The following is a 24,416-nucleotide window of genomic DNA, read 5'->3' on the forward strand; positions in this document are numbered from 1 at the left end:
GTCAGCCGCCCCCGAGGTCAATCATTCTTTATTCATTCTTCAAATCAACCACAATAACAACATAATTCTATCGAAACCCCTAATCTCAGATACTCGGGCAATACAAAAAATGTCGTCAAGCGCCAGCGCCGAGAAGCCTACAAGCACCCATGAGCGACCCATCACAACAGGTACGATCTCTACCTTTTTGTTTCACAGGGCTAACTGTTACAGCAGAAACCGACAAAGATGACGACTGGGAAATCGTGAATGAAAAGGAAAGCCAACTCTCAAAGGATCCAGTCAAGAAAGAGAGCGACTTGGAGAAGGGCACTGAAGAGTCTTCGAAAGAGATGACCGAGGAGGAACTCAAGAGAGAACTAACAAAGACAAAGTGGGCGGGCATGCAACAGCAGGCGGGCGGGGTATATCCTCATCGAGAGGTCAAAGTCCCAAGCTATCCGAAATTCATGGGAGATTGGTAACAGTCACAAAAGGCGACCAATGGACTGCTCGGCAAGTAGAAGAGTCCTGGGCAGAGTCCGGGGTTCTTTGCTGGTACATCAATCAGGCAACAACATACTGTTCACGAGGAGACGATTCGGAACGTGAAAACACTGGGTAGATCGTAATGAACAAGTTATACAAATGTTTCTGGCAATGCCATCTATTTATACCCAATCCATTCTTCCTCAACGCCAAAAAATACAAGGTGAAACCAACCATCCAACGCCTAACAATGATATGCAAGTCAAGTCATTAAGGAGGTGTCAAGGGCATCTTTTCCTTGAGCTTGAATTCCGCGTATGGCCCAAATCGCCATCGCTTACTGTTCTCCTCCACCCACCAGCGAGCTATAGAAGCCCCTTCTTGTACCCAGTTTTCTACTGCGTGAATCTCCTCAGGTGACAAGACATGTTGTCTATGAAGCTCATGTCTGATACTATCAATGAAGGATCCAAACTCGAAGCCTTGGATAGAGTACTCTTCACGTGGATCGTTGGTGAGGTTGGTGAAGCGCCATTCAATGTTGTCGATGAGAGGTACAACGAGGTGACGTTCGGGGTAGCGGGCGTCGCGACCGGTTACCATGGCACGGCCAGGGTTGACGACTGTGAACTGCCAATTTCCCTGACCGGTGGTTTCGTTCTGGTTTATCTGCGGGCGAATGAGGGACTGTCCCTCGTAGTTGCGCATCAGATCAGAGGCAACCTGTTGGCTACCATTGTTTAAAGAGCCTGTCTCGACAAGGAGGTCAAGGATCGTGGGTAAAATCTGCGACGAGTGTACTGCATCGTGGACGTCGAAAGCCGGCAGCAATGGATGCGAAAGCACCAAAGGAACGTGATCGACGCCGATGTTCGGATTGTAATACGGCGAAACAATGCCATTTTCAGGCATCGAAAGACCGTGGTCGCCGACAAACACCATCAAAGTCTCGTTGGCAACACCTTGCTCATCCAGCAGATTCAGAACCTTGCGCAGCCATCTGTCGTCGTAATTTTCGGTGTTGATGTAATGCGATAGCATGTCGAGACCGTTCGCAACTGGGACGTACTTTTCCTTCTCGGGCAACTTGAAGGCGTGATGGCTTGTGCTGGTAATGTGCGAGAGGAAAACACGCTCGTTCTTTTCCTTTGCCGAGACAAAGGCATCGCGAATATAATCTTCGAGGGGATCCTCCTCGAAAGCGAAGGCATTAATGTTGGGCAGTGTGACGCGGCCGTGAGTCGCATTGTCCGATTGCAGGTACTCTCGATTGATGATGTGTTCATCAGGGAATCCGATGCCAGCTATCATTTCGTACTGCTTGTCGTACGCCATGGTAGAGGCCTGGTAGAAGTAGGATTGCCAATGTGACCCATTGTAGGCATGTGATTCGTCACCTGCGGAAGCGCTCACCTGGTTCATGGCATTGAAGATTTGTGGCAGACAGGGTTGGTATAGGTGGTGTTTGTAATCAAGGTTGAAGTCTGCCAGTAGAGGTGAAATGCCACAAAGCGTGCCTTCCAAGCTCTTGAGTGTATATGTCGCTGTCGTGTGGGCGTTGGTGAAGCGAACGCCGCCTCGCTTCACTTGGTCCGACTTCAAGTGGTTGAAGCCATCATCGTAGTCGCCGGTGATGAAGTTCGCAGTCGGGGTCAAAGTCGCGAGTCGGCGCATGGCATCCGGTGGAAGGCCGTCTTCGCCATAGCTTTCGACCAATTTATCCCACACTACAGTGTCCTTCTTGAGAGGGAAGACATCGTTGCGGGTGCTTTCGAGGAAGAATAGGAGAACGTGCCGGACGGGGACATCTTGTAGCTTGTTTCGTAGTTCGGAAATGACATCTTTGTCGAGGTTCGAGATTCTAAGGGGATCGGCGTCTGCATTGTAATGGTCTTTGCCATCATACCAGTCCTCAAAGCCGGACAACTTTGTGTCCTCAGGCAGCCATTCCATGTTTGGTGGCATGCTGAGAGCTGACTTTTTGTCCCATGACCGGTGGATACCAACGTCGAGAATCTGAGGCAGGTTTTGTAGGACAGGCGACGAGGCGGAAAGGTCGACGAAAGGCATCAATGCGGGCGTCCACGAAAGGAATATTAGGGATCGGTCGATCGGTCGTTCGTATGATGCATAAATGAGCATTAGGACAATGCAGGCAATTGCTGTGTAGACGATCATGTTGGTGACCACCTTGCAGGCAAAACGCGGCACCGACCGTCGTATTTCGGCATCCCACTCGACGATATCGTCGTACTCATCGCTGGTACGTTTGACTTGTTCCTCGATGTCCAGCTGCGGAACCTGGGAGTAATTGCTCTTGCGCAAGACGTGTCGGCGGAACAGATGCCATGTTGTAGCAAAGGGCCAATTGACGACGTCTGCGAAGTAGCCATACAGAGTGTAGCAGATATTCTGGAACAGCCATGCCGAGACAAAGGTCGCGCAAAGGACCATAACAAACGACAGACTTCCCGAGAGTATTAGGGCTCGTGACGAGGGATCGGTAGGTAGGGAAACGTTTCGGAGATGGATTTCGGAGCCGGCGGCGAGGTAGAACGAGACGAAGATGATGCTGAAGGCAGCATTGTAGAACATGAATAGGCCATTGCAGAGGGTTATGAGGACGCGCAGTAGGAACGGTAGGCCGGTGACCCAGTGGTCAAGAAGAAGTCGGATAAAGGTGAGGACGGCGATGTCCTGGGCGACGAAGGAATAACCCCATTCTCTCAGGAGGATAGGATGAACGGCTGTGTGATGGTCATGGATGTGAATGATCTTGGCACTCCACACGGCCAAGGCTGTGAAGGTGAAGAAGAATCGACGGTTGGCGAAGCGCAAGATGGCGCTGGAGAGGCAACGTGCCACGGCCTTGGCAGGCGCAGGTATATTCATAGTGAATCAAAGGGTGTATCGTCGAAGTAGTAGAGTCGGAGATGAGAAGAGACAGCCGTAGGGCTGTTGGCGGTTTCCTTTGGCGCAAAGGCCGAGGAAGGCAGTGATGGAGAAATTACCCAGTTGATGGTCGCAAGCCAGTGCGAAACATGACAGACAGTCCAAAAAGGGGTCTTTTTTTTGGTTCCCGTAAAACAAGCTTTGGCATAAGCAATAATGCCAAGATGTTGAAAGAGTGAATAAAAATGGGAAGGGGTTCTATCACAATTCCATAGAAACGAAACAGGGCCCACGTAAGCTATATGTATCCATACAATTACATTTTTTAGTCAAAAAGAGGCGCTGTCATGCTCTGTTTTACGTTATTTCCATTGCCCGGACGGCATTGAAGATCAATTTGCTATTGCTGTTCCTGGCGGGGTACAGTAGATTGAAGGAAGCCTCGTTTCGTCGCTCCAGGTTATTCAGGGGTCTAGATCCGTTATGACGGGCCGGGTAAGATGATGATTGGGGCTGCCTGGTCATTCTTCCAGGGGCTCAGCGACGCCAAAGAGGGGCACAAAGCCAAGAAAGAAGTCTAGAATACGCCCGGGCGGTAAGCTCTAGCTTTTTCAGTGATGATTCTGTTAATTCAGCCCTGTGCTATTCCCTCGACAAAAATTAAAATGTGATACAAATTCTGGCGTCAATCAGCTAGTTGTCGCAGTCTTTTCTCCTGAGTTTTCCATTTTGCAGCATTGAAGCAAACGATGATCTTCTCCACTACATTACCCAGGCAGTGTCAACTGACTCGATGAATCGGTCACCACTACATTAGGCTATTGCCGAATATGCACTTTTTTACATTAAAGTGAACCCAAATCACAATGATGAATGTGCCGCTGTCATCAGATGATACCTACAAACACTGCCACAGTTCCTCAAAACTTCTCTGCTAACTCACCGCAGCCCGTACTGGCACTTGACTCCGCCCCCAATTTGAAAGATCGTGCGTCTACCAATGGAAGCCAACAGGTCGTAAAGAGTTATGGGACCCCGGAGACTCCTGGATCTGCTAACGGATACTTGAACACTCGGCTGATGGCTGCGAGTCGCAAAGTATTTTTTATCATCGGCCATTCCAATTGAATGGAATTGTCTTCCGCCATAAATTGCACTTTTGCGTATTCTCCACTGGCAAATAATGCCGAGTAGAATATATTTCCACATGATGACTTCAAAGAAATCGAGTGGAAGAGCCGGAGCATATGGCGTAGATAGCAACTCTAAATACGTTGGTTAGCAACGGCTTCGCCAGCAAATTGACATCCAAACACGATTCTCAACAGAGCGATCGTGAACCCGCAAAAATGGTTGGTAAACAAAGTATTCTTGAAAAAGGGCCGACCTTCATTTGCGCCTCTTAATCTACACATCCAAATCCATTATAAAAAATAAAAAGAGAAAGATAGCTTCCCACATGCGCGAGTTCTAGGAATTACGAAGGTGTAGGGTAAACTCCAACTCACCAACGTCATTACCATAGAGCGTTCGAGTTACCTACTCTGAGAAAGACAAAAAGCTCAAAGATGTTTGAGGAAAACGCAGAGGATCTCTATGTGGATTGCGAATAAGCTGCCTATATCTTTTAGACGAAACACTGATCATATTCTGGATTCCAAAGAGTTGGATGAGATGGGACGACCTCAGGCTTGGCGGGTTCCTCGCTAATCCCGCCAATATGCAATTAACCATCATCCAGCTCCTGTCCAGGCGTCTTACTCCCTGGAGATGTCACTGACTATCAACACAAAGACACAAACAACATGGACACGAAACCAGACTTTGTACTTATGTACACTCAAGAACTAGCAAAGTAACAATTGCCCCGTCAGTTAGCTGTTAGTTGGTAATTCCAGACACTGATGAGAACCAGGTCAAGCAAACCAAAGATTCCTCGTACAAGTACAAACAAAGTCCGGACAGGCTGCATCACTTGTAAGAAGCGTCACGTCAAATGTGACGAAGCCAAACCTCAATGTGGTAACTGTACCAGAAATCGACGGAAATGTGAAGGCTACATCATACCGACTAAGAAAAGAAATGCATCGCCTCCTCAAATTCAATGGGACTCGAAACAAGTTACTCGCGTCGCACCTTTGAAGGCTCAGCTGCATCTCGTTCATGATTGTCTGGACTTTAGAGACGCTGATAGCGTGATTTACTTTGATGAATTTGTGGGAGTTGTGCAGAGTCCATGGATTGCCGCTGGCTTCAATAATGACCTGTGGGCTGTGACATTACCACAGGTTGCTCGCACAAACGACGTGGTACGGCACGCTGCTATTGCTATCGGAGCTTTGAGCAAGTGGTTTACCAAGAATCACCATGGGACACTCGGATCATCGCAGATTATTGAGAGTGAAATTGCACAGAACGACCCAGATTATCGAAATGCTGTTGCTCATTACTGCCATGCCTTGAGGTTACAGAGTCAACAGCCCTGTATGCAAGATGCAGTGTTTCTTTCAATCCTGTTCCTCTGTTTCGAGATCCTGCGCGGTAACAGGAAAGCCGCCTTGGACCACATCAACCATGGCTTAGCCATGCTACTTGCCCTGGTGACAGACCCGGATTCACGACTGATGACATCCGTGGCCCCTAACCCGAAGCCTCTCATTGCAGTGGTGGCAGACATCTTTATCCACTTACTGCCTCAGATTCGGTTGGTTCTACAAGGAAGTGTTGGCCAAAGTCCAGCAGTGCCCAACTTTGCAAAAGGCCTAAGAGCTAAACAGGAGACGGTCGAGTCCTTCATGAGACTGGTTGGTGACTTGCCCCGATCTTATCGTCCTGCCGACAAGCTACCGCCCGTGCTCGACAGCCTGGACGAATTTGAGAGATATTGGATGACAGGTCGAAACGCAAAACTGGCTGTAGGTCCTCTGTTGATGGAGGCTGTCCACAAGTCTGGGGCTTTGGACTCGACTGATCCCAGCATGATGTCGGAATTGTGGAAGCAAATCATGGCCGACCCTCGCATTCAAGAGATTTGCGAAGCTTCCGCGAAAGAACTACATGCCCTTGAAGCTGCCTTTATGCCACTGTTCAATCGTGCCATCATGTCTGACCCTGGATCAATTGAATACATGAGGGCTATTCATCTGCGCCTACACTATTTGGCCACGTGTACATTTGAGGATCTCACGCACTTTCACGACCCTGCACCAGTTCAGGCCAAGACGCCACTGTTTCGCGAGTATCTATCCCTGGCAGACATAAGTCTACGAACAGCAAAGCAAGGCTTGAAAAGCTCAGCGCATCACCTGTCTCTACAGTGCAGCGTAGCTTTACACCTGTTCCTCATCTCGATGTTCTGTCGAGATGCCTTACTGCGGGACGAAGCCATGTGGATGTTGAAAGATTACCCCGGGCAGGATGGCATATGGAATGCGCGCTCACTGTATGTGCTGGCTCTCAAGAACAGAAGCGTGGAGCGCATCAATGCTGTAGACGGTGCACTTTCAGAGCAGTGGCGTCGTCTTTTACGAAGAGAATACTTGTTCGAAGAAGGTGGTCAACGGATTGTGTTCTGCTTTTTGGACAAAGATCCAGTGAATGGGGAATGGAGGCTAGTGGAAGAGACTGCTGAAGTTAGGGGTGATCTCGATAGGGTTCAGTGGCACAGAAGGCCTCTGTCGGCAGCCGGGAAGCCTTTGATGGGGGATGTGATAACGCTTTGGCCAGAACTGACGAAGTGAGGGAGGCGATCGAGTTGATCAGGCAGCCGAGATGAGAGATAGTGCGGCTGCAAGATGAAGTGCGTATATCAGCAATCTCATCTCTGCGTTTCTGACAGTGTCAGATGGTGATTTGCCATTGGATACTGGCATCAAAAAGGATCTCCACCCTGAAAGATGCGAGAAAAGTGGAACTCGTAAACATCCAAAAACGGTAATCGTCTTTACGAGCCGTGCACAAGAGAAGAGCATCAAGAGAGAACCAAGTCAAGATGTGAGACGACAAGAGGGCCATAAAGTCTCGGGCTTTGGCTGTTGTTTATTCTCGCACTCACTCAATAGACACACTCATTTCTCTTGCGCCCTTTCTTTCCAATTCATTATTCCTTTTGGCGGTGACTTACTCCTTCGTTGCGCCTCTCACTGCCACCTTGAATTGGTGCACTTACTGCTGGATCACTCAAGATCGACAACCACATACCTAGGTAACGTATTGATAACTCCTCTATTCATGACCCAAATCACATTCTAACATGTTGCCAATTCAGATCCTAATAACCCCATCTTGCCTCCCCAATGGCTGCCGATACGAACCCTCCCAATGAAAACGGCGGAGAACAAGAGAAACCCCCTTCTGTAACCGACAACAACGAGCGACCACAAAGAACACCCAAAGTCTCCGACTACCTTCGAGTGTTCAACTACGCTACAAAATGGGACTTTTTCATTTATGCTCTAGCCTCAGTCGCTTCAATCGGCGCTGGAATTACCATGCCTTTGATGAACATCATCTTTGGTCAACTTGTCAATCAGTTCACAGTGTTCTCCCAGCCCGGCACCGGAATCTCCTCTGAAGGCTTTCGAGATATCTTGGACAAACAAGTACTGTACATAGTGGGCCTCTTCATCGGTCGCTGGGGTCTCAATACCATCAACAAGTACTGCTTCCGGATGATTGGTATCCGACTGTCATCTGCCATTCGTCTTCATTACCTTGAATCCCTGTTCTCACAGTCCATCCATGTTATTGACTCGATGCCAGCTGGTGCGCCAGCGACCGCCATCACCTCTACGTCCAACACCCTTCAAGTTGGCATCTCAGAGCGCTTGGGCACCTTCTTGGAGTATAATGGCACAATTTGGGCCTCAATCATCGTCGCATTCGTTTGGAGCTGGGACATCACTCTGGTCACGGCAAGCATAATACTATACATGGCCACTGTCCTGTCAATCACGATGCCCATTCTGGTCAAGGGCCAGACTGCGACCGTGGCTGCAGATGCTCAAGGTATAGCTATTGCGAGCGAAGCGTTGCAGGGCATCCGTCTTGTCACAGCCTGTGGTGCACAGTCTCGAGTCGTGTCGCGATACCAGGAATGGGTCCGAAAAGCTATGGTACAAGGCCAGAACATCGCGCCCTTCACTGGCATGCATCTTGGCTTGATAGTAAGTCTCTCAATATCCTCCCTATCAACGCCTTCAATGCTAATAGGCAGTAGTTCTTCGGTGTCTTTGGCGCATTCGGCCTGTCCTTCTGGTACGGTACCAAGCGATACGTTGACGGCGCGATCGACAACCCTGGAGTTATCATCATTGTACTCATGTCAGTCATGTTGATTATCACGTCTTTAGAGCGTGTCGCGACACCTCTTATGGCTATTAGCAAAGCCATGATCGCCGCCTGCGAGTTTTTCACTGTTATTGATGCCCCGCTACCTGCCTCCGGTTCCCTCAAGCCAGATATCACATCATGCGACATTGGTTTTGATGGTGTTACCTTTGAGTATCCAAGCCGCCCTGGTGTTTGTGTTCTTGATGATTTGAACCTCTGCATCCGCTCTGGACAAAACACAGCCATTGTCGGACCATCAGGCTCTGGTAAAAGCACCATTATCGGGCTGCTAGAACGCTGGTACTCCCTGAAGGAACATCACATCCTCCCTCAGGTCGTCCAAGCGGCACCGAAACAAAAGGCCGATGAAAGCACTGAAGATATGTCTGAAAAGGCTGTCGAATCTTCTGTAAATGTCACGCTGGCCGGTACGATCTCAATTTCGGGTCACAATATTGAGGATCTTGATCTCAAATGGTGGCGATCGCAAATTGGACTGGTCCAGCAGGAGCCTTTTCTTTTCAACAACACCATCTTCCACAATGTTGCTCATGGTCTTATCGGTTCTGAATGGCAAGACGAATCCGAAGTTAAAAAGCGGGAACTCGTAAGCCAAGCATGCAAGGAAGCATACGCGGACGAATTCATCAATCGGCTCCCCGATGTAAGTCATCACCCGACTCTCCTTCAGAACACCAATACTAATAATTGTGTCTAGGGTTATGACACTCGTGTCGGCGACGGTGGAGCAAAGCTCTCAGGTGGTCAAAAGCAACGTTTAGCGATCGCTAGAAGCATCATCAAGCAACCCCGTATCATCATCCTCGACGAGGCGACCAGCGCAATTGATGCGAAGAGTGAGAAGATCGTCCAAGCCGCTCTCGACAGAGTTACTCAGGGCCGCACAACCATCACCATTGCTCATCGCCTCTCTACGATCAAGAAGGCGGACAACATTATTGTTTTGCAAAAAGGCAAGGTGGTTGAGCAGGGCGCCCACGCAGATCTCATTGCCAAGGCGGGGGTATACTCTGCTTTGGTTGGAGCACAGGCTCTTCGGGTCGCTGAACAAACGGAGGACACTACCACTGTGTCCGATGCTGAGAAGATTGAGCAGAGCTCCGAGCTAGAGGCCACCAAAATGACTAGTTCGGTGTCTTCTGAAGACGAAGGCGGTGGTGTTGGTAAGCCTCGAGGTTTCTTCCAGAGCTTTGGCCGACTTCTCCATGAACAGCGTGGGAAATGGCCCAACTATTTGGGTATCGTCTTGTCTTCCATGGCTGTTGCTGTCGCAACACCTCTCCAAGCTTGGCTGTTTGCCAAGGCCATCGGAGTGTTTCTTTTCCAAGGCGACGAACTCAAAAGTGAGAGTGACTTCTTGGGCCTCATGTGGCTGGCTCTCGCTGGAGGCGTTGCCCTTTCGTATTTCTGCGAAGGCTGGATCGGTCTTCGCACCCAGTATTACATCAGCGCCGTCTACAAATCGCAGTACCTGAACGATATGCTATACCAGAAGATGGCCTTCTTTGACCAAGAGGAGAATTCCCATGGTACATTGAGTTCCAGAGTTTCGGGCGATGCGAAGCAGCTGGAAGAGCTTCTTGGCCTCAATCTTGCACTCATGATCTCCTCCATGTTCAATGTCATCGGCTGTATGGCTATATCTGTCGCCTTTGGCTGGAAGCTCGGCTTGATTTGCATGTCTGTAGCTCTACCGGCCATGCTAGCTGCAGGCCGTTGGAAGCTCAAACACGAAGTTCACTTTGACAAGATGAACTCAGCTGTTTTTATGGAAAGCTCACAATTCGCGACCGAAGCAATCGAGGCAGTTCGGACCGTCTCTTCGCTTACAATGGAAGACTCGATCAACGGACGATATCGTGACTTGTTGGATGGCCATGTCAAAGCGGCAAACCGCAAAGCTCAATGGACTTCGGCGATCTTTGGCCTCGCAGACAGTATTAGCCTTGGCGTTCAAGCGTTGCTTCTGTGGTATGGAGGCACTCTTTTAGCCAGTGGTGAGTACTCGATGGAGGCTTTCTTTGTATGCTTTATGGCTGTAATTCAGGGCGCTGAGGCTGGGAGTATGGGGCTCGCCCTGGCGCCCAGCGTCGTGCAAGTTACAGCTTCTGCGAACCGAATTTTGGATGTGCAAAGGTCTGTAGATCCTGGTCATCTGGACACGACTATGCAACACTGTGCTGGCACAGACACTGAAGGGGGCGTGAAAATAGAGCTACGGGATGTCTCGTTCAAGTATCCTACTAGGGACGCTTCCGTTTTTGACCATTTGAGTCTCACCATTGAGAAGGGCCAATACGCTGCATTTGTTGGGGCATCTGGATGCGGTAAAACTACAGTAATATCCCTTCTCGAACGTTTTTATGATGTCCAACCCGGTAACGGAGCAATTCTATGCGGAGGCCAAGACATCAAGGACAGCAACGTCTTCGAGCATCGAGAGAATATTTCGCTTGTATCTCAAGAATCCGCCATGTTCCGAGGCTCAGTCCGTGATAACATCCTTTTTGGAATCTCTGATCCGGACTCTGTTTCCGACGACAGGATTCATCAAGTTTGTCGCGACACCTTCATCCACGACTTTATAATTTCTCTTCCCGAAGGGTATAACACTGACGTCGGTCACAGAGGTGTCTCGATGTCGGGCGGTCAGAAACAACGAATTGCTATTGCGCGTGCCCTGATTCGAGATCCAAAACTCTTGCTTTTGGACGAAGCGACATCGGCTCTCGACTCGGAATCTGAGAAGGTGGTTGCAGCTGCGATTGATCAAGCGAGTAGCGGGAGAACAGTCATCTCTGTGGCTCATCGGTTGTCGACCATCCAGAATGCCGATGTCATCTTCGTTTTTGATGATGGGAAAGTGATAGAGAAGGGGACGCATACTGAGCTTGTCAACAAACATGGTATTTATTGGGAAATGGTAAGTTACGCAATTTAACAACACCAGTCCCTCGGAAATAGGTCGCTAACTCTTTTGCAGTGTCAGAGCCAGGCTCTGGATCGATGATTGCAGCTCACGTCTCATACATATACCAGCACATGTCATGGCTCAATCTCTCATTTGTATCTTATATTCAACTTCTCTTGTCTTTTCAGTATTTATTTTCCCTTGTTTTTACCATTTTCTTCTCAATATAGACCGTCATGGTACTCCTGCTTTAACTTTAGAATTGTTTTGCGTCGTGGAAAGAGGATTCCTCGGGAGGAAACATCTGACTACTTAAAATACGACAGATCCGATCAACGGAATTAATTAATTTATACAACTTTAACTGTTCCTTTTTTCTTTCTTTTTTTTAAAATTATATATCTGACATTTAATACCTTCGCCGGTTAAGCGGTTGAGCGGTTATATCTCCCTGTTATCTAAGCGCTACTCAGCGCCTGGAAAGAGAATGCGAATCCGGTGGTGAAGGCAAGATACCTAATTTACAAACGTAGGTGGCGTTCGGGCGTATGGCATTCAACCCAGGAATAACCCCTGTCGTAATACCACCTAAAAGTCCTCGCTGCAACATGGCATCATGGATAAAACACAGCGCTTGCTCAGCCCTACTCCACGGCAGCGATCGACCACTGTACACAGCCGGCAGAGACAGAGGCTTAGGCCGCCAAGTTGAAGTCCGTTGGACTACGTCTTTTCTTCTGAAAGGATGACTCCAACAACGTATCTTTAACAGCGACTAGATACCCCACAAGAAGAGATTGCTTGAAAGCTAGTAGAGAGCCTTGCGTACTCGAGGAATATCTTATACCTCTTCTGTACTTCGTGCTTACGGCCTGAAACGGTCTCATGCAGCGCGATTGTCATGTCAGCTTCCCCACCCGAATTTGCTCATTTCTGACACTTGTTTTTAAACAAGCAATTGTCCATCTTCGAGATTAAGCTTTTGGCTTTTTTTTTCTGATACTGTGTTTGTATATTCATCTATAAAAATGTCAGAAAAACAGCCTATCAGGCGATGTGTTGTTCTGGTGGATGGATGTGAATCGCGCGAGACAAAGAGTGAGTGCGTTAACTATTACACTAAGCAGCGACTAATTATTGCAGACGACACAAATTCTTCCACCATTGCAAGGATCAAAGAGCTAACCTACGATGGACTGATCGAGTCAAAAGGATATACCATCGCTCAAGCACGAAAGTTCTATGTTGCTCCAAATAATGCCACAAAGTTGAGTGATCGTTTCAGATCGAGGCCAACAAGCGACGAGTCAGATGCTCTAATTAAGAACATTGTGAGGGACATCTGCCTCACACTAGAACGACCTCAAGATGAACTCTGGCTCTACGGTTCAGGTCATGGAGCCTTCATCGCTCGAGCTGTTGCCGGTATCGTGCATCGACTGGGCTTGCCAAAGCCTGAAGACTTTGACGACCTCTTTGAGGCGAGTATTGCTCTTCTTAAAGCCCAGGCCAATGACGACTTCAAAAAAGGCCCTGAACTCCTTCAAAAGATCAAGAGCGGAGCTGCCGCACCTCCACGGATACCATTCGTTAGTTTGTTTGATACCACAAGCTACAGCTCAAAAACAGCATACGACATCTCGTTCAATTCATCAATCGAAGTTGTTCGTCACGCACTAGCAATCAACGAGAACCACTCCAACAAAACACCAGAAATCTTTCAAATTCCAGAAGATGCGGATATGACACATCGATCGCTCATCCAGGCCTGGTTCTTTGGTACCCATCAAGACATGGTGGGCGGCACAGCTCACGATGGGTTGTCTCTGTACCCGTTGCAGTGGATGGTTCTGGAGAGCATCTACTTAGGACTCAGGCTCAACAGTACGGGGGATTCTAAGACCAGCCAGAATCATAACCCTATGTTATTGGTGTTCCCCCAGTATGCTGGAAGTTTGCCGTCGCTGGACGGCTCAGAAGATATTGAGTGGCGTCTTCAGTACACAAACGGACTTCGAACCTGCATGTTTGACCTTCAGGCTGCTCATGGAAAGAAGTCGGCTACGGGAGTTGAGATGCACTCTATCAAACTGGACACAGACTGTTACAAACGCCCTGCGAACCGAAAGGTATTTGGGTCTGATGGTACTTTGAAAGGATGGTGTGATGTTGGTAAGGATCGATGACTCGTCTTGACAACATGGACATTGCTAATACGCTTTAGGACCATACGGAAACATGCTTCACCCCTCATTATTCTGCATTCTCGATAGATATCCACGACATAACGACCTTAACAACTTCAAGGTTCTCAAGAAGCCGATTTCTGATTTCCAAGACGCACACCTCGTTGCAGAAGAAGAAGGACCAGCTCCATGGCTCAAAGACATGCAACTCGAAGCAAGTGGAGTCAAAGCCTTTCGGATTCTGGTCTGTGGAAAAACAGGTGTTGGGAAGTCGACTTTGATCAACAAGGTCTTTGGTGTCGAGATGACCGACGAGTCACAGTCATATGAACAAGGAGTTCACGATATTAACGTTGCTTTTGAGTCTCCGAAGCATCCGGGGCTTTTGATCCATGATTCTAGAGGTTGGCAGGCAGGTAGCGATACAGAGTTGGACTTGATTGCAAAGTTTCTCAGACACAGGGCATACCAAGAAGATCCAGCAGAAGCTCTTCACGTTATTTGGTAGGTTGATTTATCTTCATCGAAGCCACAAACTTACCATAGTTAGGTTCTGTGTTGATTCAGATGTCGCTCGTATTGAAGAAGCCGACAAGCGAACATTCGCCACTATCGCTCAATACTCGCATCAAGTCCCCGTTTTCGTCGTCGGGACAAAAAAGGATAAACTCACAGCTCAGCGCTACAGGGATCATCTAGACCAACTCATGGAGAAGATGGATGACTACAAAGAAGCGAAAAAGATTGCTGAGGCAAAAGCCAACGAGAAAGCTGAGGAGCAATTCGCCGAGTTGAGAAACCAACTCTCTCAGATCGACCACTACAAGGCCGATGGCTTTTGCTGTCTGTCTAAGAGTGAGTAGCCCGTCGGCTTCAAACAGCTTGTACTGACAGCTTTAAGATGACGACGCCGGAGTTAAAGACCTCCTCTCCCAAACCCTCGACCTCATCGTCGACGAACGTGTACGTCTCTTCTGTGTTGCCGCTCAAGTCGTTGATGTTGAACAGAAGATCAACTCAGCGATAACAGAGTGTATGAGACTAGGTACACATGCTATTCGCACCGCTGCCGTTCCCCTTCCATGTTCAGGCATTATCGGAACACCAACTGTGTCACGACTGATCTGCGAACATGTGCTTCAGTGTTTTGGCTTCCCAAAGACTGCCCCCGCTGAAATTGAGAAAATCATGACAGATATAGTTATGAGCAATTTTAAAGACTTCATGAAGGTCTCGCTATCTCAATTCGCGGCGATGAGTGCTGTTGCAGTGGGTGCTGCGATCCCAACAATGGGTATCGGTCTTATTGTCGGCGCGGCCAATTCTCTCTTTTCTCTTCCTCCAACTGCGAGGATGCTGCTTAAGTGTTCGTGCGACATGATTCTGATTCTCGAGCGGTCTTTTCGATACGGCGGAAAGTACGTTTCTACCAAACAAATAGAAGATGCGGCCAAATATTACGCTAAAGAGATGATCACGACATTTAATGGCAAAGAGAAACGTCTACAACAGCAGGTCCACGATGAGATTGATCACCTCATCCCACTAAAGAAGGTCAATGTGGGATTCAAGTTTAACAAGCTGAGATCATCAGTGGAAGAGGTCGTGTACCGCAACAGATTCGGTAATCCTCCTGACTATTCGTCAATAAGGAGCCCCTCTGTCGTTGGTTCGGACATTGATTCTAATAGGCCTGTCGAACTGGACGCTGGGCCTGTCATCTCTGAATTACCATCTGGTGAAGAAGTCAACTTATCAAGTCTGTCAAAGTCTGAAGAGAAGCCACCGATGGAACTTGACTCGACCGAGATTCACTCAAAAGACAACCCTCGACCAACAAGTACAAATTTATCTGGGCCTGCAGCGACAGGCCCATCACTAGCCAATAGGCTTGTTGAGCTTCATGTGCAACCGCCTGAGCTAGAAGGTAACGTCCCGAGCGATGTCGATTCGACTAGAGGTCTACTAGAAGTTCCGCAAATGGCAGAAAGGAGTAAATCAGACTCGTCTAGTTCTCGGTGGACAAGTAAGCTGTCGTGGAAGCTGAGCCGGAAATCGAAGACTTTGAAGCAATGAGGGATTCTAAGTTGTGTTTGTTTATTGATCAAGTAATAGATACCAAGTCCATAGAAATCTGTGTAATTATAATTCGTTCTTCTTCTTTTCACATCACAATGCTACCCAAGAATTTTCTCTCGGCTGTTCGTGAATGCAAAGAGCATGAACATGCCCGAGTACATACATATGCTTGTCCACCAATTTTCATTCAAAATTTATCCCTTAGGTTGTTCTGGGTCCGCAATGTATATTTATTTATACATAAATCCATATCTTCCCTGCTCAAGATTCAACTCATTCCACTCACGCATCCTCCCCAGCTCAAAACCATGCGTATCCGCGATAGCCAGGTCCAGGTTTTCTCTCACAGGATGCAGCTTTTCAGGTGCCCCTTGGAGAAAATACCAAGTTATTTGTAGGGGATATATCAATAGCAACGCCAAGTTTGCCGTGTCTCCGCCTCGTAGAGCCCATGTTGAGAAGCGACATATTTCCAGTGTCAGAAACTCTATTCTAGCGGGGTCCACGTTATAATGGTTGTGATCGGGTATAATGTTAATCTTTAGGCAGTCGCATGGCTGGATGAGACAAAGAAGTATCGCGTAACAGACGGCGAGAGATGCGCAGTCCATAGGATCGTCAGGTAGTTGACCCTGGCTGTTTTCCCTAGTACTTGGATCGAGGGTACATATCCACGGTATATTGCGCAACCAGGCGTGTATTCCATCGATAAGTGACTGCACTCTTTGTCGAAAAGCTTCTTGTGTATGAGAATGAATAAAAGTGGACTTGCGAAGTCTATCGTAGTCTTCAATAATGCCGGGAAACCGGGCGAACATGTCGAGGAGAAGATCAAACTTTTCTGGCGTCTCGCCGTGTGGCATGCAGTGGATACTCGCCCACTGCGGTTGTTCAAGAAAGATTCGTTTTCTTTGATGTCCAGCCGAGAGTATCTATACAGTTTAGCCAATGTCTCGAAAGAGTCTAACCTTGGAGTACATACGATGAAGTATCTTGCTACACGCCAGATTTGTCTCTCTACTTCATTTTCTAAGGGCTTTGGACCCCGAGACTGCAACTAATATGCCAGTTAGTAGGCTACATAATCGGGCATCACAGTACTTGCCAATCTCCCCAAACCGTCGTAATGCAAGAGCCACGCGGTAGGCTGTGAGAAAACCACATTTTCATAAACGCAAAGACACATGACGCCCATTATTGTGCCCATATCTGTACTTGAGCTATTTATCTCGGACCGGAGTTGTGTTAGGGCATAAGAGTAGAGGCGCAGGCCCTGGTTGCAGGCTTGTTTATCCTGGTGTATTCTCCCAAAGTACATGGCTGACAAAGCGTGTATGCATGATTGATGAAGTGGCGACTTGTGTTCTGTCAACAGCGCAGGGAGAACGCCTGTCACGAGTGCCGGATCATACCGGAATGATGTCGGGGATAGCTTTGATAGAGTATATGGAAGGAAAAGCGTTTCTTTTGGTGGCAAAAGGGTATGGATCTGTGGTTTAAGAAATTGCGGGCTGAGATTCTTTGTACATTTTGCAGAGACGACTATGCGATTGCATTGTTTTGGCTTGGGTCGTGATGGTATAACGTTGGAGACAAAACGCGTTCCTTCATCAACAAACTTGAGTTGACTGTGATAACCCGAACAGGCAAGACCTGCATTTATGCAACGTTGACAATGAGGTTGTTGTTCGTCTGAGGGTCATAGAGTCAGTGGCTGTGAGATGACATGATTCCAGTTATTAGGTGACGCACCGCATTTAACCTTGCGTTCTACGCAGGTCCCGCACCGTTTGATGCGTCTCCCGTGCCTTGCCATGTGGGGTGGAGTACTCGGACTGCAATGTAATGCAGCTAGCAGGTATGTAGATCGATCCCGAGGGAAAGGTCGAGATCTAGATTGTAGAAAACGGTTCCCGTCTGTTGTTTTGGGGGTAGAGTGATGAAATACCCTGTAAGGAAGGGCGGAAAGAGATTCATGGGACGAAGCTGACAGTCAGCACGGATCCAGTTAGTCCAGTTTTTTCACCCTGGACAGGGCTTGGCTACTAAATACGAAGTAGGAGCGTTCTAGAACAGTGAGCTGTAGCAACACCGCTGTCGATCTTTGGTAAATCTAGGAGAGAAGGCCGAGTGGACCATTATACAAGAGCATTCATTGGCATTCTCCATCGTCAGATTGATAAGGACATTCTTCAATCTGATGTCTTCCTTGTCGACATGATACTTGCCCAATCAGGAACCCTGAGTATCATCATTTATTAGCTTAATCATCAGCAGTTGCCACCCGAGAGTTCCGTGCTAGCCCTATGGGGGCCGGCTCCGAGATCCCCCCGAATGTGATGAGAGATGCAATGTCGATCATTGGCGACAGATCCAACTTTTCGGAACTGATGGTAAAGAAAAAGCAAATTATCTCGATCCTTACAGAACCTTTCTACCCAAAGAATGTCAAGAACCCTTGGGCTGTCTAACTGTCCCTGGTAGCCTCCCACTTCCTGTCCACTGATATCACTTGATGATCCCAAGTCTAAAATCTCGTGGCTGTCCCCCTCACGGTTAGAAACTCAAAACCACGCCAGCATTGCGTTTTGACCTGCCTCGGTCGTCCTAGTCTCACAGGGCTATTCCAAAGTTTGCCTGGTGGCAGTTGGCGGGAGTTCCCTCGACTGAAGCCTTACGGAACTGGCTGTCTGCGCGTGCGTGCCATGCCATCCCGTGGCAGATTGACAGATTAGCAGTATCATTGTAAGGAGGCTTGAAACTATCGATTTCAAGGGCTGTATGTCTAACAATACCAGGCGACAGATGAAGCTGAGACGGTACCCAAGTCTGACCGGCGTCTGGCTTTCAAGCCACCTTCAATCGGCACATTCTAGAACCTTACATTAAATTGGTCAATCAGCTGACCATTTATTTTATAGAACCGATCATCTCTCAAAATGTGAAACAAAAAACACTGACGATGCACTGCATCCTTGCATAATAGAGTATCGGCCGAACCCACACTCACCGAGCTATCATCCTTGCCCAAGTTTAGTCGCAGATCATTCATCATGCATTCAACGGTTGCGCACATCTTATTTGTTTTGGGCACGGTATCATGCATCCAAGGAACTTCGGCCCAAACCACCGTGTTCATAATGGACGACGGAGGCAATTTCAACTGCCCGGGAGTCCTTCGTAATAACGACAACAACGACAAGAAAACATACTGTTGTGTCGGCGGAGAACTCGATCTCAGCACCTGTCAAGGCTGGCCCATCTGCACAGGCAGTTCCTGGAAGCCGAAGCCGATTAGCTGTGCAACTACGGTACCTATCAGTGCCACAGATTACAATGCACAAATCAAGAGCGCAAGATCGAAATATCTTGAGGATGACACGGCATCAGTGACTAGCGATTTTGTGTCCTCGGCGACTGTGGAGGAGAGTGGCAGCCAGCAGGCGGCTACTGCATCAGCTACTGGTGCGGCAACTGAGTCTTCAACAACAGGTAATGGCGCTAGTGTCGTGATGCCAGGTCTGGCAGGTGGATTAGTGGGAGGTTTGATGGTTTTGTGGAATGCTCTGTAGAGAGAATTCTGAAAGTTAGAGCAGATGATTGTGTTAAGGTCGTGTGATCACATGGCATCGACTACATGGTATCGATGAGACCTGAGTGTATGAGCTACTGCTTTCTGTCAACTTTGTTTATGTACTTGATTAGTATATGCACAACCCTTCTTCCGCCTTTCTGACAGGTCGTTGAAGCATTGTAGGCGACCTAAATAACACTTCGTTTGACTTGAGAGCCACTACTTAGTTGCAAATCACAGCCCACTCAAGCACATACGACCATACCTATCAGAGAACTCGGGATCCCGTCCGCTCTCCCATAGATAAGCTGGTAAGGGGCGGATTAGTAGTTGGGTCGGTGACGACCAGCGAATCCCCGCTGTTGTATGTGTTTTTTGTGTGTTTTTTGCAGTATTGCACCATGATTAATGACTAGATCAAGTAATAATACTCTGATTTAAGTCTGATGCCAGAGACCTGTGGATGCAGGGTAGCATAAAGACGTTCATGGTGTTTGGTTCAGGCCCATGCTTGACCTGTTCATATATGAAGGTTCAGTCAATACTCTGTCAAGTAACTTGAAATTGGTCTAATTATGAGTAATATCGCATACTTATTATATTTTGTGCCCGCAAAAGTAATTCTCAAGTTCCATACAATCCTCCCAAGTAATACTCCCGAGCATGATATGACTCTAGGCCGAACTGGGCTCTCCAGTAACATAAACAAGTTTAGGTATTTTCCTATGTTAAAATTTGTTGACCGCTTGTTCAGTCTACGCAGCCTTGTACGTCACCGCGGTGCAAATAGCTTCGGCTCTTGGGCCGAGGCCATCACGGGAGGCTTTTCTAGGGTAAACTTGCCGATCCCGAGTGACTACCATGTCTGCGATCTAAGCTAGCCCGCTTAGGATGTGTTGTGATCAATAAGGTAAAAATTGGCTGATCCGGGGCCAGGATCTATCAGCTAATCCATCATCAACACCTGGATCTGCTTCCCAATAATCTTCCAATATTTCCAATGCTCTTTGCGTGTTCAAGAGTCCCAGAGCAGTGGAGACACCCTGCAACGATGTCTTTATCCTTGGTCGGTCGCCCCCAAGAGCATCACAGCCGGCAAAGAACAGAGGTGGTGTGAGTAGTGTGACAGGCGTAAGGCCATCACGTAGTGTCATGCGTTCCGCAGATTCAAGAATGCGCTGGACAAGATCTTTTATGAGCGTTGATGATCTTGGTTCGTGGAGCAGACGTCGGTGGATAAGAAGGAGACCTGTGAGTTGCCAGATCTGATTCGACAATCTATACTCTTGAACTTCGGCGACGGTCAAGACTCGGTCGTGTATGGACATGACCGGGGGTGGATTGGCCTGGTCGCGGTCGATGATGCTCTGTAGATAGCTTAGCAACCACCACACCTCCGCATCATCTCCTACGTCTTGTGACGATCCCTCTAGTGTTTCCCTTTCGTTTCTGATATGGGATAGCCTGGCGATCTCTTTGAAAACATTAAGTAGGTCCTTCGTTCGCGCGAGGTACATGTCAATATAGACTGGCTCGTCATCTATTTCGAAAGATGGCAGAGTTGTTGGTGATGGGATAGCACATTGCTTCGGAGCAAGATCACTGATAGAGTGGCAGACCAGCGACTCGGTCATGTCAAACCACCGTAATAAGAATCGCAGCTCGTCGGTCGGTCTTTCCAGGAGACCTTTGTCTTGGATTCGTGAGATCAGTCCTCTGGCCCCTCTAAAATGTACACTCCACCGATCTGCATTGGGCTCACTGGCAAAAACTTCACAGACGAATAGCGCTCGAGCAGTAGCAAGAAGTGGAATGAGTTCCTGATCTCCATCATAGTCTGAAAGCTTCTCGCAGAGTGACCTGGAGCTGAGAGCTTGAAAACCGGCGACAATGAGTGCTTGGGCGCTCTGCTCCTCGTTTGTTTTGCAACTGGCGAGCCGATGTGTTGCGGCAAGTGCAACGATGCCTTGAAGTAGTGGCTCGTTGAACACGGCCATGGGAAGAATGAGCTCGCATAACTCGTTGAAGATTTTGGGATGCGGCGCAAGAGCCCTAACGGTTCTTTCGGTGAAGTATTGAAGTCCTGATCTGTGCAAGGGAGACAGATGACCGAAGAACTCTACAGAGGGAGTGAGAGGGATAAGTGGGCTCTGCGGATAGAGAACCAGCTGCGAAGACTCGGATGTCTCTGGAATTGCTGATGGCGAAGTTGATATCCATTGCGTTCTATCGACCTCTTGTACCGGTGGTGACGCAGCCTTTGGTGGATTTGGTTTGAGAGTAGAAGGAGAGACGTAAATGAAGTTTTTATTGTTTAAATCTGACAGTATCAGTTCTGTATCAGTAGTCCCAAGAAAACAGACTCACCTAATCTTTCAACTTTTCCTTCATTTTGGGTCAAACACTCCCCAAACGGTGAACGATTGAAGGGTCGCCCTCCCCAGCGCAACTTGACGGCGTATTCACACTTTGCGTTAGCCAGGGTGCATCGCCGACAAGCGGGTCTCTCCTCGCTGCACTTCTTCTTGAAGCTCTTGCACCTTGTACATCCGACCCATGATCGACGCTGAGGGGGCATAACAATAGGGTTTGAAGAGGATAAAGACAAAAGCAGTAGGTGGTCATACTGCTTGTGGATTTATGCCATCGGGCAGTTTCGTTTACCGACAGAACAGACGCGGGGAAGGTTGGTGAGTTAATGATAGCTTAGCTTGGAGGAGGCGAATGGAGATAGGGCCCGGGCACAGAGATTGCGCTAGGCCCTCTTGGGAAGGATGTAGCGACTGGTCTTTATCTTTGTTGATAAGGATCTTGGTTACTTGAATCAAGCATCATCGTCTGTTATTTCATGATATAAGCAAAGCATTCCAAAGTAAAGAGTCCATTAGCCACAATTCATATCTCAACTGACCGTTGAATTAGGAAACGCAAACATTTATATCATTATATAAACCAGAATACAATGCCAGGTGGTTGGCACCAAACTTTGTCCGACTCCATAACTCCCAGCCAAAGATACAAAGAAAAGTGCTCCGCAGGGGAATTCTTCTAGACTAGACGTACATGTACATCGCTCATCACTGACTCCAAACTCCAGAACAATTCCTTCGAGTCATTCTCATCAATGCTGCTTCTTCATGGCAAAAATGCTCAGAAAGATGCTCCAACCAAATCCTACACAGACCGCCACGAGAACTCTTGATCGTACAGGTACCCAGAGAAAGTTGCATATGGCTACCAGCGGCCAGATGTGCCAGCCAGCTTTGATAAGAGGCCAAAGCCTGTCACCAATGACGTCAAGAACCCCAGAAAGGCGCGACACGCGGGCGATGTTTGTGCATATGAGAAAGACGCTGCCACTGATGGCCAGACCGATAGTTTGATCGAGAATCAACTTGGCCAAAACATTGCGCCAGATGAGATCAGGGCTGATGCTGAACCAGGTTTTCGTCTTTGGTTTCTTGTCGTCATCCTTTTTCTCCAACACTTGGTTTGTGTCGCCCTGGACCTGAGGCAAGACTTCATTGACCCTCATCGCGTGACCAGTCGGGAAGCAATCCTCGAGGATGAATTGAATGACATTTCCGACCTGTGAGCCGACAAAGCCATAAACGGCGAACTCTATGACCTGCTGCTCATCGAAGGGTGAGTGGCCTCCTGGGGCTCTGAGGTGGATGATGAGCTGGGTGACGAGGTTGGCCGAGACTTTGATTGCGGTCGCCTGAAGGGCTAAGCGGAGATTGATGGCGCGGACCATGCTGACCTGACTCTTGGAGAGCGAGCGGGCGGGACTTTACGTGAAAAACATGTGAAAAAGCGAGTGACTGAATGAGATGAAGACGTTGGTAAGGCTGAGAGAATGCAGGCGACACGATGCGATGTGATCAGATGCAATGTGATGGTGGGTGGATGTTGGTTTGTTTGATGTGGAAAAACGTCAGTCAATAGTGACAGCCTGTCTTTGTGCAGGGGGTTCCCCTTGATAATTAGCGAATAAGAACAGCTGTCCCTTTTATGGGGGGGACCTGGAACCTGCACTGGAACATTTTTTGTTGGTGGGACCTTGCAATTGCGACTGGCATTGACTGGCACTGACCTTGTGCCTGTTTAATGTAGAGGTTACACAACATTTTGAAACAATTGAAACTCTACATGGGTAATATCCTTATGCAGGTGGAATTCGACGAAGTCTGGTACTGGTTGTCTGTGCTTGTCTTGAGGACACAGAAGTGCCCCCTACCAATGGATACACATTGATGCATGACAAAAAGGTAAAAGGACACGAAGACAAAACCCTCTGCGATAAAATTGGGACGGGAAATGGTAGTTTATGAATAAAAATGCAATTAACAGACACAGTACTGCAATCGCATAATTTAATCTGAAGCAACTCATCCTGATGCGAACATGAATGCTCCTCCTTTGGTTTTCAGTATCGCTTCAGGGTAGTCCAACTGTTAAAAAGTGAGTGCTAGGGATTGAGATGCACTGAAAACACCAAAAAAAGTGTGGATAATGGTGGATTCAAACCACCTGAGTTGGACGAACAGGGAATCGAACCCTGGACCACTCCCAATGATGAGCTCGGAGGAGCGAACATGCTAAGGGAGTATTATACCACTAAACCATTCGCCCGGAATTGGATGACAGACGTTCCACTATTTGGTAACAAGATTCCCATGCGTCAGAGTGTCAACCCTAGCCTCATCCTCGCATCAACGCTATTGTCATGCCTCGTTGGCATTGAATACAAGATGTATTTCTGCCTTTCGTGACAAGAACCAGTGATTAATTGTCAAAATACTGCTCGGGTTGTATACTTGCTTTCCAAGTCCTCAACACTGGTGATGCTTCTCCATGTGGTCTGGTGTCACCACACAGTAACAGGCTTTGCTATTGAGCAAACAAGTCCCCTGTACAATCGAGGGAATGATGCGAACAAAGCGGTAAGATT

General features: G+C 48.1%; 9 protein-coding genes and 1 non-coding gene across 10 annotated transcripts; 5 read left to right on the plus strand and 5 right to left on the minus strand.

Annotated features, from left to right (window-relative positions):
* Positions 1-109: 109 nt before the first annotated feature.
* EDB82DRAFT_524358 (uncharacterized protein) lies at positions 110-464 on the plus strand (the record flags this gene model as incomplete). The annotated part of the gene is made up of 2 exons (XM_025734777.1): positions 110-170; positions 214-464. The coding sequence occupies 2 exons, from the start codon at positions 110-112 to the stop codon at positions 462-464; spliced, it is 312 nt and encodes a 103-aa protein (XP_025585549.1).
* A 175-nt stretch (positions 465-639) lies between these two features.
* On the minus strand, positions 640-3,644 carry EDB82DRAFT_498879 (alkaline-phosphatase-like protein). Its single transcript, XM_025734778.2, has one exon. It carries the CDS (start codon positions 3,358-3,360, stop codon positions 739-741), a length of 2,622 nt encoding a protein of 873 aa, XP_025585550.1. The 5' UTR covers positions 3,361-3,644; the 3' UTR covers positions 640-738.
* Positions 3,645-5,155: 1,511 nt separating this feature from the next.
* EDB82DRAFT_170564 (uncharacterized protein) lies at positions 5,156-7,109 on the plus strand. Its single transcript, XM_025734779.2, has 2 exons — positions 5,156-5,215; positions 5,276-7,109. The coding sequence occupies exons 1-2, from the start codon at positions 5,166-5,168 to the stop codon at positions 7,098-7,100; spliced, it is 1,875 nt and encodes a 624-aa protein (XP_025585551.1). The 5' UTR covers positions 5,156-5,165; the 3' UTR covers positions 7,101-7,109.
* A 355-nt stretch (positions 7,110-7,464) lies between these two features.
* On the plus strand, positions 7,465-11,801 carry EDB82DRAFT_170566 (P-loop containing nucleoside triphosphate hydrolase protein). Its single transcript, XM_025734780.2, has 5 exons — positions 7,465-7,569; positions 7,628-8,525; positions 8,579-9,355; positions 9,410-11,635; positions 11,696-11,801. The coding sequence occupies exons 2-5, from the start codon at positions 7,656-7,658 to the stop codon at positions 11,720-11,722; spliced, it is 3,900 nt and encodes a 1,299-aa protein (XP_025585552.1). The 5' UTR covers positions 7,465-7,569; positions 7,628-7,655; the 3' UTR covers positions 11,723-11,801.
* Positions 11,802-12,603: 802 nt separating this feature from the next.
* Positions 12,604-16,002, plus strand: EDB82DRAFT_170586 (uncharacterized protein). Its single transcript, XM_025734781.2, has 5 exons — positions 12,604-12,721; positions 12,767-13,795; positions 13,848-14,313; positions 14,360-14,664; positions 14,711-16,002. The coding sequence occupies exons 1-5, from the start codon at positions 12,652-12,654 to the stop codon at positions 15,883-15,885; spliced, it is 3,045 nt and encodes a 1,014-aa protein (XP_025585553.1). The 5' UTR covers positions 12,604-12,651; the 3' UTR covers positions 15,886-16,002.
* A 116-nt stretch (positions 16,003-16,118) lies between these two features.
* EDB82DRAFT_475058 (uncharacterized protein) lies at positions 16,119-17,206 on the minus strand (the record flags this gene model as incomplete). The annotated part of the gene is made up of 3 exons (XM_065608032.1): positions 16,119-16,820; positions 16,871-16,945; positions 16,985-17,206. The coding sequence occupies 3 exons, from the start codon at positions 17,204-17,206 to the stop codon at positions 16,119-16,121; spliced, it is 999 nt and encodes a 332-aa protein (XP_065464811.1).
* Positions 17,207-18,624: 1,418 nt separating this feature from the next.
* On the plus strand, positions 18,625-19,514 carry EDB82DRAFT_170619 (uncharacterized protein). The gene is made up of 2 exons (XM_025734783.2): positions 18,625-18,633; positions 18,687-19,514. Exon 2 carries the CDS (start codon positions 18,942-18,944, stop codon positions 19,458-19,460), a length of 519 nt encoding a protein of 172 aa, XP_025585555.1. The 5' UTR covers positions 18,625-18,633; positions 18,687-18,941; the 3' UTR covers positions 19,461-19,514.
* Positions 19,515-19,994: 480 nt separating this feature from the next.
* On the minus strand, positions 19,995-22,252 carry EDB82DRAFT_445322 (fungal-specific transcription factor domain-containing protein). The gene is made up of 2 exons (XM_025734784.2): positions 21,830-22,252; positions 19,995-21,782 (listed from the first exon to the last, which is right to left on the minus strand). The coding sequence occupies exons 1-2, from the start codon at positions 22,038-22,040 to the stop codon at positions 20,365-20,367; spliced, it is 1,629 nt and encodes a 542-aa protein (XP_025585556.1). The 5' UTR covers positions 22,041-22,252; the 3' UTR covers positions 19,995-20,364.
* Positions 22,253-22,320: 68 nt separating this feature from the next.
* EDB82DRAFT_170642 (uncharacterized protein) lies at positions 22,321-23,423 on the minus strand. The gene has a single exon (XM_025734785.2). The coding sequence runs from the start codon at positions 23,217-23,219 to the stop codon at positions 22,584-22,586; it is 636 nt and encodes a 211-aa protein (XP_025585557.1). The 5' UTR covers positions 23,220-23,423; the 3' UTR covers positions 22,321-22,583.
* Positions 23,424-24,001: 578 nt separating this feature from the next.
* EDB82DRAFT_t150 lies at positions 24,002-24,097 on the minus strand. The gene has a single exon. It is a non-coding gene; the product is annotated as a tRNA-Ala (tRNA).
* Positions 24,098-24,416: the final 319 nt, after the last annotated feature.

The sequence above is a fragment of the Fusarium venenatum genome (genome assembly GCF_020744135.1).
Source record: "Fusarium venenatum strain MPI-CAGE-CH-0201 chromosome Unknown EDB82scaffold_2, whole genome shotgun sequence".
NCBI lineage: Eukaryota > Fungi > Ascomycota > Sordariomycetes > Hypocreales > Nectriaceae > Fusarium > Fusarium venenatum.